Source organism: Castanea sativa, chromosome 10 (genome assembly GCF_040712315.1).
Source record: "Castanea sativa cultivar Marrone di Chiusa Pesio chromosome 10, ASM4071231v1".
In the NCBI taxonomy this organism is placed as follows: Eukaryota; Viridiplantae; Streptophyta; class Magnoliopsida; order Fagales; family Fagaceae; genus Castanea; species Castanea sativa.
In genome coordinates, this window is record NC_134022.1 from 10,358,310 (window position 1) to 10,372,527 (window position 14,218).

The 14,218-nt window shown below is 35.3% G+C and overlaps 1 protein-coding gene across 1 annotated transcript; it reads left to right on the forward strand.

Annotated features, from left to right (window-relative positions):
* The first annotated feature begins 2,788 nt into the window (after window positions 1-2,788).
* Window positions 2,789-12,500, forward strand: LOC142613347 (uncharacterized). The gene is made up of 10 exons (XM_075785661.1): window positions 2,789-3,007; window positions 8,254-8,313; window positions 8,421-8,460; window positions 9,950-10,128; window positions 10,272-10,310; window positions 10,487-10,573; window positions 10,866-10,926; window positions 11,314-11,438; window positions 12,069-12,160; window positions 12,306-12,500. The coding sequence occupies exons 1-10, from the start codon at window positions 2,960-2,962 to the stop codon at window positions 12,418-12,420; spliced, it is 846 nt and encodes a 281-aa protein (XP_075641776.1). The 5' UTR covers window positions 2,789-2,959; the 3' UTR covers window positions 12,421-12,500.
* Window positions 12,501-14,218: the final 1,718 nt, after the last annotated feature.

Genomic DNA, 14,218 nt, shown 5'->3' on the forward strand with positions numbered 1-14,218 from the left:
TAGTGGAGGTGCAAAAACTGCACTTGTAGGTGCAAGTGTGATTAGGGATGTCAATTTTTCCCCGCCCCACTTAACCCGCCTTTCCCCGCTTCGTCCCACGCAGGTTTTCCCAGCCCCACAAAATTAGCAGAGCGGGGATGGGGCAAGATTTTAACCCCGCACTACGGGACAAGGCGGTGATGGGTTTAGACTTTTTAGATCTACCCCGCTTCTCCCCGTCCCTGCCCCGCCCTGCATTGCTAAGGGTTATAATTATAAAATTTTCATATCTTAAAACCCTACTATTTAAATAAACATATCAATATTAGCTTATTTTATTCTACCCAATATGACTCTCTGCCTTTATTTTGTTATGTGTTATACTATGAGATTTTTTAAATTTTTTTTTTTTTTTTATGATTGTCTTGTTAAACACTTGGATATATGACTCAATTTTTTTCTAAAAATTGATTTGATCTGATGGGATGAATTTAGTTATAATTTCAAGTATATTTTTATTAATGAAATATGTTTCATTAAAAAAATTGTACTAGTTGTAGGGAAAGTTAACAAAAAGTGGAGTTTTGCGGGGTGGGACGGGGCCCCAAGGGGCAAGGATGGAACATGACAAAACCATGCGGGGCGGGGACGAAGACCCCATCCTTCGTCCCCGCTCCGCCCCATTGTCATCCCTAAGTGCGATGTGGTTTGCGATTTTATTGTTTTTAGGAAACCGCACCACACCACACCTATTAAAATATAAGTTTTATAATATATATTAAATATATGCTAACATATTTAATATGTATGAGAACCGAACAAACCGCACCACATCACATGGTCATCGATCTATTAAGGTGAGGTGCAACGAGAGTTTTGAAAAATCTGCACCAAGTAATGCGATGCTAAAAATAACCTAAAACCGTACCGTGTACACCCCTACATATTTTGGCGCCTTGTTGACTTATGCTTTGATTAATCTTGTTGTCATTGAAAAGATAGTGAAGTATAATGTTACAAAATTTATGCAATTCAGCTAAATAATTAGAAAGTCACACCCTCAAGAAGTTAGGTGACATGGTTGATGAGGCACTTTCTTAAACCTTGAAGACTTTCTATTTTGCGACATCGTTTTGTGGTTTGGAGCAATTTTGGGTTCAAATATTGCACGACAATTATCCTTTGCACCAAAAATTCATATTTTCTCATGGATCTTTCCATTTTTGTGTCCTTAGTTGACAAACTTCTCGATATCGATTTGGCTCAAATGAAGTACCATTGGAAAGCTTGTAGTGCCTATGTTCTAATCATACAAAGCTTGCACTTCAATTCTCTTAGTATGAATAGTTTATTTATTTATTTAATTTTTTATAGAGAATAGAAATTCTACTCTAGCCTAATTTAAGTGTATATATGTGTGAAGCTCCTTCTTGGAGATTTGAACCTCAGTCCTGGCCCTCCACACCTCATAAGTACTTATATTTGTAGAGTGACCGCCGCACTAAAAGTACGTGATGGTCTCTTAGTATGAATAGTTACAAGTACGAGTACATAACACCCTTGTTCAATGTCGTTTGATCCTAGTTTGACCATAATGAAACTCAAAATCTGATCTTCCTACACTTAACCAAATTTGCTAAGTGTTTGAGACGTTTTCTATTAAGTTAGCGACATGTTAGTAGTCAATTCAAAGATATTCTGTAATATTTATGGTGACAAATTTGCTCCAATGTGACTGTCAGACTTTCAGTCAAAGCTTAGTTAAAACCTCTATAAAAGTTAGTCAAATTAGGTTAATTCAGGGTTTTGGTTACAAATGGATATAATTTACTATTTTGATGTCTTTTCCATAAAAGTGAGCATTTGACCTTTGGTAAACATTTAGGCAAACTTGGTCAAAGTATTTGATCTTTAGGGGTTGGTCGTAATTTTAGGTTGGCATTTACTCTTCATTCCAATCACTATAAATAGGTATTGTATTTTTTAATTTGGAAAGGTTAAAACAGAGTACAATACACCAAGACATGTTCACAACATGGTCTATTTGGTAAACCATCCAAGTTTAGGTAAAAGTATAGACTTTTTCATTTTATTGTCTAGCAAGCTCGAGTTTGTTCATGAACCACCGATTAACTTATTCTTTTCCCAAAAATAGTAAAATCATGATTAAATTTTTTTACTCCTTCAAAAATTTATGCCAATAATTAATAATTAAATTGGCGGGAAAAAATGAGATGAGTCTTAGTTCACCGACATAAAAGTTCAAGCAATCTTATTGCACTTTACCATTGTAGAGGGAAAAGAATTACCTTCAAGCTGAAAACTATCTGCAATTCACTACGTGGCAGCTACAAAGAATATTCACATGTACTTGTAATCACATGATTATGTAATTCATTTAAATATTACATATGGATAGTCTTATAAATAATTGTGAAGTTGGTTATTGTTAGAGGAACATTGTCCTAAAAAGAAGTAAAACAGCTGTAAGAAATTTGGGAAGGCCAAAACGACGATGGCTTCATGTGAAACGACGGAGACGTGAGCACATCTGAGCAGGATGAACGTAGTTGTTTTACTTGAACACGTCGAGAGTTGAGGCATAACCAATAGAAAGACGCCACTTCACAATTAATACCACGTGTACTCCATTTAACGAAACCCACATCAAAGACAAAAACCTGAACCGGTAATTAAAAGCTCAGTCTGACAAAAAAGCCACCTCAACCCCGGCCAATTCCACTGGCAAATTCATTGACAATCAAGGATATTTTGGTAACTTCATTATCTTTCATTTAGTTTGCGAAGACCCCCAAAACCCCTTTACATATTAAGCAAAATCGCTCAAACCTCACTGAATTTCTCTCGTTTTCGATCCGATCATGACAATGGAGGTCAATTGAAATCTCAAAAGGAAAAATTGAACGATTCCATTCCGTTGGATCTCTCTGAATTCAAATCTATTAGCTGCGTTTCCGCCATGGCCGCTCCGTTTTTCTCTACGCCTTTCCAGCCTTACGTCTATCAGGTGCTCACTACTTCGACACTATGTGTCTTCCACAATTCGATGGCATTTTTGGTTTTTGTTCTTTGCTCGCTGTTTGGTTGCCTAGAAAACTTAGGAAAATGAAGAAAGCTGAAGTTTTTATTTATTTATTATTTCTGTTATTTTTGAACACATCTCGCGGTAGCTGAATGGAGTTGGTTATTTTAATTTTGTATGTGAATTTAGGGACATGCTTTTGGTTTGGCGTTTTGATCCGGTTACTGATTTGCTTTATGTGCATTGTTGGAGATTTTGTTATTCAGTTTGTATTTAGGTTTTAATTTGGTGGAGGTAAGTTTGTGAGACAATTACACTATTAGCTAAGTTTGATCCATGGTTTCAAGTTATTTATGTAGTTAGTTCATGGAGGTTTTAGAAAAATAGCAAAATGCTATTTTCTAGCACACGCTGATCTCAATAAGGAGGAGAATCGCAATTTTCTGAATGGTAAAGATTAATCAAAGATTAGGTTTTCTAGGAAAATTAGGATCATTAGGCATATAATTTTGTTTTTTTTTTTTTAATAAAGAAGAAAATTTTGTATTGATAGGAAGGAGAGTGGAAAGTATAGTGGGAGAGGTGCAAAGAAAGAAAATGACAGTAGGGGAAATGCTAAGTGAAGGCAGATTGTTTGGGATATATCTTCTGGAGCAACAAAGATGATATTCGGAGAGGCTTCCGATTAGGCTGTTAGTGCATCACTTGGTGAAACAAGAATTTGACATGGAGCAAGAATAATAATCATTCCCGAAGTTGGAGAAGGCACTGCTGCTGTATTTACGGTACAGCTATTATCCTCAGCTAGCCTATTAATTCAACCACTTAAAATTAGATTCCTCCAAGCCATCATAGGAGTTGGCAGCGTGTCATTTTGCCATCATAGGAGTTGTGCTTGGAGCAAGATTCGTGTGCCCTCTCCTAATTCAAGTTGGCATTAACAGTAGGGTGTATTGCTCATGATGTCTATGAAGCATGCTTACTGCAAGTTACATGGCTGGACCAACTGCTCCTAGATCTGTTTCATTGTATTGGCATCTGAATTGATGAGGGCTAGCATCTTCCCACATGGAGGGCATCCCTTGGCTAGCTAGAGTAGATAGGGTTCTTGAGGGTGTAGCCTTTTTGATTATTCACGTGTTGCTTTTAGGATTTTGATTTGTGGACTCTATACTATAGGGCACAAAAACTGTTATTTATTTATATATTTATTTTTGATAAGTAAAGAAAATTCTATTCAAAATCATAAAAAGGTCACCCAAGTATACAGAAGTATATAGCAGGGGACCAAAACAATCAAATACACAAATTACAAGCATCCAACTGTTTTTTATATTATTTTTTTCTTTATAAGCAATAGAATCTTATAAATTGAATAGGATACTTAGCCCTCATTTGGGAAGAGGGAATGAGATGAAAAGGAAAGAAATGAAAAGAATAGAATAATTTTAGAATATTCTTCCCTTCCCTTGTTTGGGAGTTTTAATGGGGGAATGGAAAGTCCATTCCCTTGTATGGGAGTTTAAGTGGGAGGAAATGGAATGGATAAGAAGGAACACTCATTCTTCTTTATTCCTTTAAAACCTCAAATTTTCATTTCCCCCGAAATTAGGAGGAACGAGAAGGAATGAAATTAGATTTAATGGATTTTTTACTAAAACTCCCAAAATACCCCTATATGCTCAGCCCTTTATTTTAAAATAGAGGTCTAATAGTAATATTGTCATAAAATGATTCCATTCCATTCTCTCTATGTTACTCCCAAACAAGATTACTTATATTCTATTCATTTATTTTAAAACATCCAATCAAGGTTACTTAATTTCATTCCATTCCTTTATGAACTCCCAAACAAAGCCAAGGAAAACTATTGATAGATTGGGATGACTGAATTCAGAATGCATTGCCAACAGCTACCATTTTGCAAATTCAGCCAAGAATTCAGCAAATTATTTAGGGCAGAAGTAGTAAGTCTAATTACTAGTTGCACTTCTTATCATAATATTCAATCATATCTGTACTTATCAAAAAAAAAAAAAATCATATCTGTTAATCTTGTAAGTTGTGTAAATTTAGGGATGACCAGACTGGTGGTTGCATATTTTTTTTATAGTTAAATAATTCGAATAATAGGGGAGGGGGGTTTGAACCGTAGATGTCTACTTTGGAAACACCATGAAATGCTAGCTGAGCTACAAGGCTCTTGGCAGTGAACAATTCAAGATTTAGATTAGGGAGAGTAAAACAAATAATAAAAGCAAGTCGACTTCAATGAGAATTAATTAGATTGGGTTTTCCCAGTTAATGTTTTTAGAAATTAAACTTATGCTAAATATTGAGTCTTGTTATGGATAGATATATTGAAGTTTCAATAATCACATAGTATATCTAATGGTATAGATTTAGAGAATGGAACCTAAAAAAGTCTTAGGAAAATTATTAATATGGCACAATACATTCTCTTCCCTTCATGCTTTTTCTTAAAGCTGCAGCTGAGATTTGGTTATTGAGTGTCCATTTTCCATGAATTTTTTAGTTTAGTTTTAGCTTATTTTGGTTATGTACAGCTTTTTATAACCTCACTTTTTAAATTACAAGTATACTTTAACCAACTTTCAGCAAAAAGAAAAATAAGCTGATGCCAAATGGATACTGAAAAAAAAAAATACAAAAACAAGTATATGGGTGGTGTACTTAAAAGTGAGAAATCAACAAAATTTGCAAGAAATCAATAGAAAATACAAGAATCTAAGAACTCGAGAAAATTAGAGTAGGAATGGCTCCTAAGTATGGCCACCTACTGGTACAAAGCACATAAAAAATTTACTTAAGATAAATTGTAGTATGTTTGAATCCTTCAAACATTCAACCACTGTGTTCTTTCTGGATAGTCCACATTAAGTACAAAGGGATCACATTCTAAATATCACCATTCTGATGTCTAGCAAACCTCACCTTCCAACAAAATAGCATATCAAATACCCTCCTAGGCTGACCCGCTATAGCCCAAATAAACAGAACAATGAAGACCATAAGTATCTGGCCATATCTCAATGTAGAGGCAACTGATCAACTGATCCTCCATCCTTCTTATACATGCAACACCATTACACAACAATTATGTTTCTTCTTCGTAGGTTATTTAGAGTCAGAGTTTTCTCCAATGCTGCTGTTCAAATAAAAAAGATACCTTAGTAGGAGATTTGATCCTCCAAATACCTTACCACAAGAAATACTGCACATCTCCCGCATATAGTTCTCTATAAAAAGATTTGACCTTGAATGACCTGCTCTTTGATGGTCCCCAACCAATATAGTCTTTAGCATCTTGATTGACCTTTATGGAGGATATAAAATTAAGAAAATCTATTGAGGCATACATCTTCCAGTCTTGGATAGCTTTAAGAAAGGTGACATCACAATATTTATCAAAAAAAGAAAAAAGAAAAAGAAAGGTGACATTACAATAAAGATGACCTGACCTGCTTTACAGATCATATAGTCTGCCACAGTAGCCTTCTTATTTGAGCATTTCTATATCAATCTGGGTTCTGGGAAAGTGTCTTTAAGACAACCATCCCCAAGCCACCTATCATGCCAGAGATGAATATTGGTACCATTACCAACCTCAAAGGTGATACAGTTTGAAAACTTTCCCCAGCCCCTTATGGTATGTTTCCAGAGACAAATAAAGTAGGGCCCCCTGCTTGCCATCAAACACCAACCACCATCTTACAGCCACTTCATGTATTTTTTGTCCACCACCTTCCTCCAGAAAACATCTTTTTCCATGGCAAACCTTAATAACCATTTTCCCAATAGAACTTGGTTAAAAGATACTGAACTCCTTATGCCCAATCTGTCATGTTGAATTGATTCATAGATCTTCTTCCAGATAACAAGATGGAGTTTAAATTCATTTCCTAAACTATCCCGTAGAAAATCTTTCTGCAATTTTTCAATCTGTTTCGCACGAATAGAGGGGATGGGAAAAAGAGAGAGAAAATATGTAGGCATGCTTGAAAGTGTGCTCTTTATTAAAGTGAGCTTACCTCCCTTAGAAAAGTACAACTTCTTCCACCCTGTTAACCTCGGTTACATTTTCTCCAATATAGGGTTCCATATTTCCCTGGTTAACCTTATGTGAGTAAATTGATTAATGCCTTGCAAGTTTGTATATATATTTGCCTCATGGAAAGGGAAATTTTTCCATAGTGAGAAGGGTGAGATTTGAGGTGCTGTCCCTCTTTGCATAACGTGGAAAATTTGATGAGGAATAGTCGCACCCTTAATAATATAGCAAAGCAAAAAATCTTTGAAGAGCATTGTCTTATGCTCATTATATGATTGAATTCATGCTTTTGGAAATTTAGATTGTGATACTTTTTTAGATTTCATTGCTTTTATAACTCTTTAAATGTTATTTTATATGAGGATGTATTATAATAGTCCTTTGTATGGCCAAGAGTCTTGTACTCAACTGGCACCTTTTGGTGTTTCTAATAGAGATGTCTAGGGTTCAAATATCCCCTCCCCCATTTGTAACTATCAAAAAATAATCATCCTTTGTATGTATTTTCCCTTTAAGTAAAACTTTTACTTGTAAAAAGAAAATGCAATTATTTCTAGTTAATTAATCTACAAGATGTGTATCTCTTCTGTAGTTCTTTCTCAAGGGGATAGAAAATGTAGAACTTTAAAGCAAACTAAAGGGAAATGATAACCAAAAATGCTGGGAAGTTATGGTGAATGATCATCTTACTTAGTTGAAAATGAGTTTCAACAGTTAGCATACAAAATGTAATGACTGGTCAAATTGTAGACTCAATATGAGTTTCAACCATAACTAGCATACAAAATGGATACTCATGTATGATCATATTGTAGACTTAATATGAGTCTACTCTAAATAGAGTAGTATATGTTCTTGTATGCAAACAGTATCCGTAGAGTGTCATTTTTGTGTTTTGTGGGTTCTCTGTAGTTTATCCATTTCTTTCTTAGTCAGGGATGGAAATCTGATATGATAAAGTATAATCTACTTTGAATCCAATGCTCTGCTATGAACTTATTTGTATGTGATTTTGTGGTTGCTCCTTGTCTAAGCTCATTTTTTTTTGGTTTTTGTCGGTTTGACGTAAGGAGTACGTGTGCTCGTGTTAAGTGAATTGTGCAAATACTTGATGGGTTTTGATGTCTTTCTAGCTGATATTCATATTTCACTACTGTAGAGTCCACAAGATGCTGTGATACCATTTCAGATTCTGGGTGGTGAAGCTCAGGTGGTTCAGGTATGTTCCTTATTGCTCCAAAGTGTATAATGTTCTCCCCTTATTCCTCAGCTCCTGTATCTCTATTTCTCTTAAAACATTTAATTGGATGGTTTTTGCATTTTCAGATAATGTTAAAGCCACAAGAAACGGTTGTTGCAAAGCCTGGTAAGTTTGTGTTTTTTATGGATGGTTTAGTTGATGGTCTATCTAAGAGAAATGATATTAATTTGTTATCCTATTATCCTAACTTTTCCATTTTTTTTTTCTTTCTAATTTTTCTCCCGCTTTTTTTTGGGGGGGGGGGGGGGTAGTTGGGTTAGTCAGTGCACATCTATATGCTAATTTTTAATTTTGTTGCTTATCTATTGAGGATTACATTCTTGTAGTTGATACTAAAGTAGTCAATAAGAAAAATTTAGTGTCAGAGACTTTTTTTGGGGTGATGGATGACATAGATAATCTTATCCTATGATGTTTCTCATTGCCAATCATGGCTATGCGTAGATTAGGGGCCTATCTATCCATTTGAGGCATGCCAAGAGCTTTTAACTTGCTTGATTGATTTTAATAACAAACTGCTTTCACTTGAAGTGGGGTTTGCCTAAGATTGCATTTTACTATTTTAGCCTTACTTCAATTCAGAAGCTGTTTGATTGACATTACTTTGTATGGAACTGCATCTTTTCTTTTCCTTTTTATTTTGGAAGGATGTTGTTAGTAAATCTTTTCATTGTACATACTTTGGATACTGAGAAAAGGAAAAGGGATAAATTAATTAGTTAATTAAACTCTATGTATACTATGCTAAGGATTGTTATTGTTTGGATGCTAATTTATGTCAACTTGCCCAGAATTAGATTTCCTTTACTTTGACTTCAAACTGGATGCCTGGTTGTATTCCACATGCACTGCACTACCTTTGAATTAACACTGTTAAATCTTTGCATTGTACACACTTTGGATACTGAGAAAGGAAAAGGGATCAATTAATTAGTTAATCAAATTTTATGTATTATATGCTAAGGATTGTTGTCGTTTGGATGCTAGTTCATGTCAACTTGCTCAGAAATAGATTTCCTCTACTTTGACTTTAATCTGTATGTCTGTGTACCACATGCATTGCACTGCCTTTGAGTTAATGTTGTTCTTAGGAATGACCTGCTCTTACTTTTGTAGAGCAAATACTGCTCCTTACTTTTTTTCTTAGTTCCTTAATTCCTTTGCTATTTTGACTTGCATATCCACACCCAGATACACATTATTCAGGAAAGATTACTGCAGGTAATTTATTTTTCTGTGCTATCCTTAATAGTCCACATTCATTGGCCAGCAGATCATCTTCTTGAATCCTCAATCTAGCCAACGCAGTTATATACATTTAGAAGGGGGTTGTTGCTGGTTGTTGGCTCCTCAAGTGATGGAACTTTATTAATTTCAGGGAAAAGACATGGAGAGCTCATCGAAAATTACCTGTCGGAATCTTTATGGGATTGTCGTAATCTCAAATAGTTATCTTCTATTTTTATGAAGTGGATTATAGATTGAATTTGACATTCTGTACTTGACCAAAGTCGTATTAGGTTTTTTTTTTTTTTGAGTTACAGATCATAAAATGTCCTCTTTTTTTTTTTTAATGTGTTGCAAAAAATTGTAGGTTCCATGTGCTTCATGTCTGGGTTCGTCGAAATGGAAAATGTTTTTGTCCCTGAAAATGAAGTAGGTATGTGGCAATGGCTTTTTGGGAAGAGTTTAAGTAGCATAATTCTTCGTAATCCTGGTCCAACTGATGGATTTGTTGGGATTGCTGCACCTTCTCTTGCAAGGATTCTCCCGGTTAGTGCTTTTCAGACATACCACATTTCTGTGAATACTTCATTTCTTGCTCATTTTAAGTGGGCATGGCTGACGATCCATACTTTTATTGGATATAGCTAACTATAGTCTTATATATGTTTCTGATGGACATTATTTTACAGATTGATTTGGCTATGTTTAATGGAGAAATTTTATGTCAGGTAGAGCTAAATTATTTGCTTTAATTGTCCATTTGTTCTTCTAAGTTTACAATCCCTTTCATGTATTTTCCCATTCTGCAGTGACCAATGTACTGTGGTTGTCTTCTGCTATCACCTTGTCTTTCTTTTTCTCTGTCATCAAGATTTTTATGTGACTTAGTTGAAATTGATTGTAGCCAGATGCATTCCTTTGCTCAGTCAATGATGTGAAGGTCAGTAATACAGTTGATCAACGAGCACGTAACGTCGTTGCTGGTGCTGAGGTGAGATACTTGGTAGTCTCAGATTTGCTTCCTCTCCTCTCTCTTCTTTTTATTTTTTGGTTTGACTGGCCTCTTGCCATTGCTCCTTCTAGCAGTTGAGTCTTGTTTCTCCCTTCATTCTCTCCTCTTTTTCTTCTTCTTCTTCATTCCCCCCCCCCCCCCCCCCCCCGTTTGGGGGGAATGTTCTATCACTCTGCATATTTTCTCTGGTCTCCCAATTTTGCTGTGTATGTATTTGTGTGGCATGTAAATGTTTCTATTTGGGGTAAATAATATGTTAATGTTAATATAGGGATTTCTGAGACAGAAGCTATCAGGCCAGGGGCTTGCATTCATACTTGCGGGTGGATCAGGTATGACTTTCTGATTCAACATACATGCTTATAAAATTTGTTTCAGGGCCTTTTTAGACTTTGGCTCTGTCAGGAGTTCTGCTGAGAAAGCAATTGGAACAGAATATAGACAGGTCTTTTGTCCTGCTCTGTGTTCAAGCATGCTCTGTGTTCAAGCATGTCTGGCGGGTTCTGCAAGTTGTGCTTGTTTACCCCTCACAGATTACTGGTGACCTTAGCATTTCTATATGAGCTCTTAAACATAGTTCCCTGAGCCTCTTGTGTGGTTAAATCGGAGCTTGTTTCTGTTTTCTTCCTTTATTTTTTAACACCCCCCCCCCCCCTCCAAAATCAAGCTTCAATGTTCACCCTTTAGACTAATCCTCTGTGGGTTGCTCTGTTTGCTAGTTGTGCAGAAAAATCTTGAAGTGGGTGAGTTATTAGCTGTTGATGTATCTTGTATTGTTGCCCTGACAACCACAGTCAATGTTCAAGTAAAGTACAATGGTCCTATGAGAAGAGCAGTGTTTGGGGTGAGCTTTGACTATCCATCTTACTTTTTGTTTCCTTGTGGTTTTTCATCAACTCTACCCATTTATATGATGTCATTGGTGTTTAAACCATGTTTAGTAGTAACTATAAGATATTCTGAAACACCTCCCCAGGGTTTGAGAGTGGTGATTGATAGGCAACCTTACTATCAATTATTGTTGGAGATGCTGATTCCGGAAAACCTCTAAAATAAATTGCATTATTCTTCATATTTTTAATTAACCTTGTTAGCAAAAAAAAATTCTATGTATGCATCGTTTTTCAAATGGTAATATTGAAGCTGGGCAAGTTTAGCACCTTAGGTATATATGTTTTTGATAAGTAGCACCTTAGGTATATGTTGCTGCCTCCAATGGTGAAAAATTAGGTGGTTCTGGGACCTTAGAGATAAGGTTGACCCAGCCCTTCTGTAGTTGCATTATCTTGGAAGAGCTAATTTTGTGTGGTTTTATACACAACAAATAGGGTCTCATTTGTTGGGTCCAGTCAGTTTGGTTCCCAAAATTACCTCATCTTCACTGATACCCATAGCTGTCCTAATTCCACATCAATTATTTTGTTTCTACTTTCCAAGAAGGTAGTTTTTCTTAATTGTGTTTGTCAACTTGCAGGGTGACAATCTAGTAACAGCTATTCTAACGGGCCCAGGCATTGTCTTTATCCAGAGTTTACCCTTTCACCGATTCTCTCAGCGCATTGCCAGGTATTGGCTTCTTTCAGCCTGAATTCAATTCCATCAGTAAAACACACAGTTTAGATTTCACTTTATATCTGTAAATACTTTTCTCCCAAAAAGACATTTCCTTTTATTCTGATCCTAACTAAATAAAAGTTTTTCTGGTTTACAGGGCTGTTACATCCCCTAACATGAGGGAAAATCCAAAGTTCTTCATTCAGATAGCCATTTTCTTTTTTCTGGCATATGTTGTGATTGTATCTTCATTAATCTTAACTGATGTATGAATTATAGTTGTCTTTCTTCTTCTTCTTTTTTTAATCAATTTCGTCTAAAAACCAATATTATATATCCCCTGTTTTTTAAATGATGGGCTCGGGTTAGTTTGATTTCAATATCAATAGAAACAAATTAACAGGAAAAAAAAGGAGCGGTTTTCTTGCTGTTTGATTATCTTATATCTATAATGCACGTTCTGTCAAAAGCTTGCATAAAGGTCATGTTGGAATGGTGGCCTCCATATGTTGATGGGGAAGCCTATATATTATTATTGAATCCTCCCATTTTTTTCAATTCTTAGGTTTCTTAGGTGGATGAGAAACGTGATATTTTTTTATTTTTATATGTGATGTATCTTATATCTAAAAAAAATTTGGAGGGAATAAAAATTTGAGGGAATTGGAGGATTCAATGGACAGATCTTACCCCCATATTATTCGTGTTCCTGCGTGTGCACAACATAGATCCCTTATCCTGCATTTAACCACGAGGGAACATGTGGCACAGATGGCATAAAATGAAACAAAAGTTCTTGAAATTTTAGATACTCTTAATATGATATGTCTAGAGGAACAATAAATTTCATAATATTTTTTACATTTGTCAAGGTGGCAAGTTGTGATTTGTATATAATAAAAGTGATGTTAGTGGCAGTCTTAATGGAAATAATATTGCTCTAATTCCAATTTGTCACCTCAACAAGTTATGAAGGAAGTTGTGATTCTCAACAAGTTATGAAAGAAGTTGTGATTGTCTATTTTTATATGTGATCTCTTTTTTGTGTTTATTTTTTAGGAGAGGCTCAAAATTTCTCAGGGGAAAACTATAAAATAATTGGGTTAGAATGCACTTTACATGGAGGTTAAAGTGATAATGGCATTTTTTTTGTGGTGTCTTATGTTTGTAGATAGGTCCTACTTTCCCTTCTCCTACTATCTACTTATCTTATAAAAATAACCAATTTACACACCCTAAGTCTAGTGTCTATTCTAAATTAGCTTTCGGCTTTCACAATTATAATTTTCACCTTCAATCTTCAAAACTTCTACTTATATCATCGATAAAAAAAATTATAATGTGATGGGGGAGAACTTATATCTAATTTGTAACAAGGATTTAAGAAGAAATTTTAACAACAAACAGGATTAAAGCAAAGAAAAACACAATAGGAGTGAAGTTGGAACAATCAAATATCAATGTTTGGACTCAAATAGCTTAAGATATATTCAAATTTGGATTTTTTTTTTTTGGAAAATATAATAAAAGACTAGCTATAATATCTGTAGGGGCGGGTTTTGGTTCTTAAGTCCAAAAGATGAATGGATTAAGGCCCAAAGAGCCCAATATAATGAATTTATACAGAGTGAACTTAAAAGTTAGGCTTCAATAGATCCAAGAATACACGAGATGAATAAAAGATAGCAAAAAAGTAAGGAGAACAAGCTTTTAAGCAAAGGAAACCCTCCACGACAACGTCTGAGGAGAATGATCTTGGTATATATTTCTCTTAGACTCAGATCTTATTACAATTCTTGTTACTAAAATGTTTTCTTTTCCAGTTTCTTCCTCCTCGTCTCCCAGAGGGTCCCTTACATTATATAGCTCCCCTTAGATGATATTGACCCTCCATTTGTTAATCATCCAGGCCACCACTTAAGTGCATGTCCCATCAGGCACCTTCCCAAACTCCTTGTGAGTTGCGGCAGCCAAGGTAACACTGTTCAGGGGTTTTCTTCACATAAATGTAGCCAGGAGGTTTGGTGGGATGCATTGAATGTGGTGGCAGCCATCATTCCTTCAGTTATG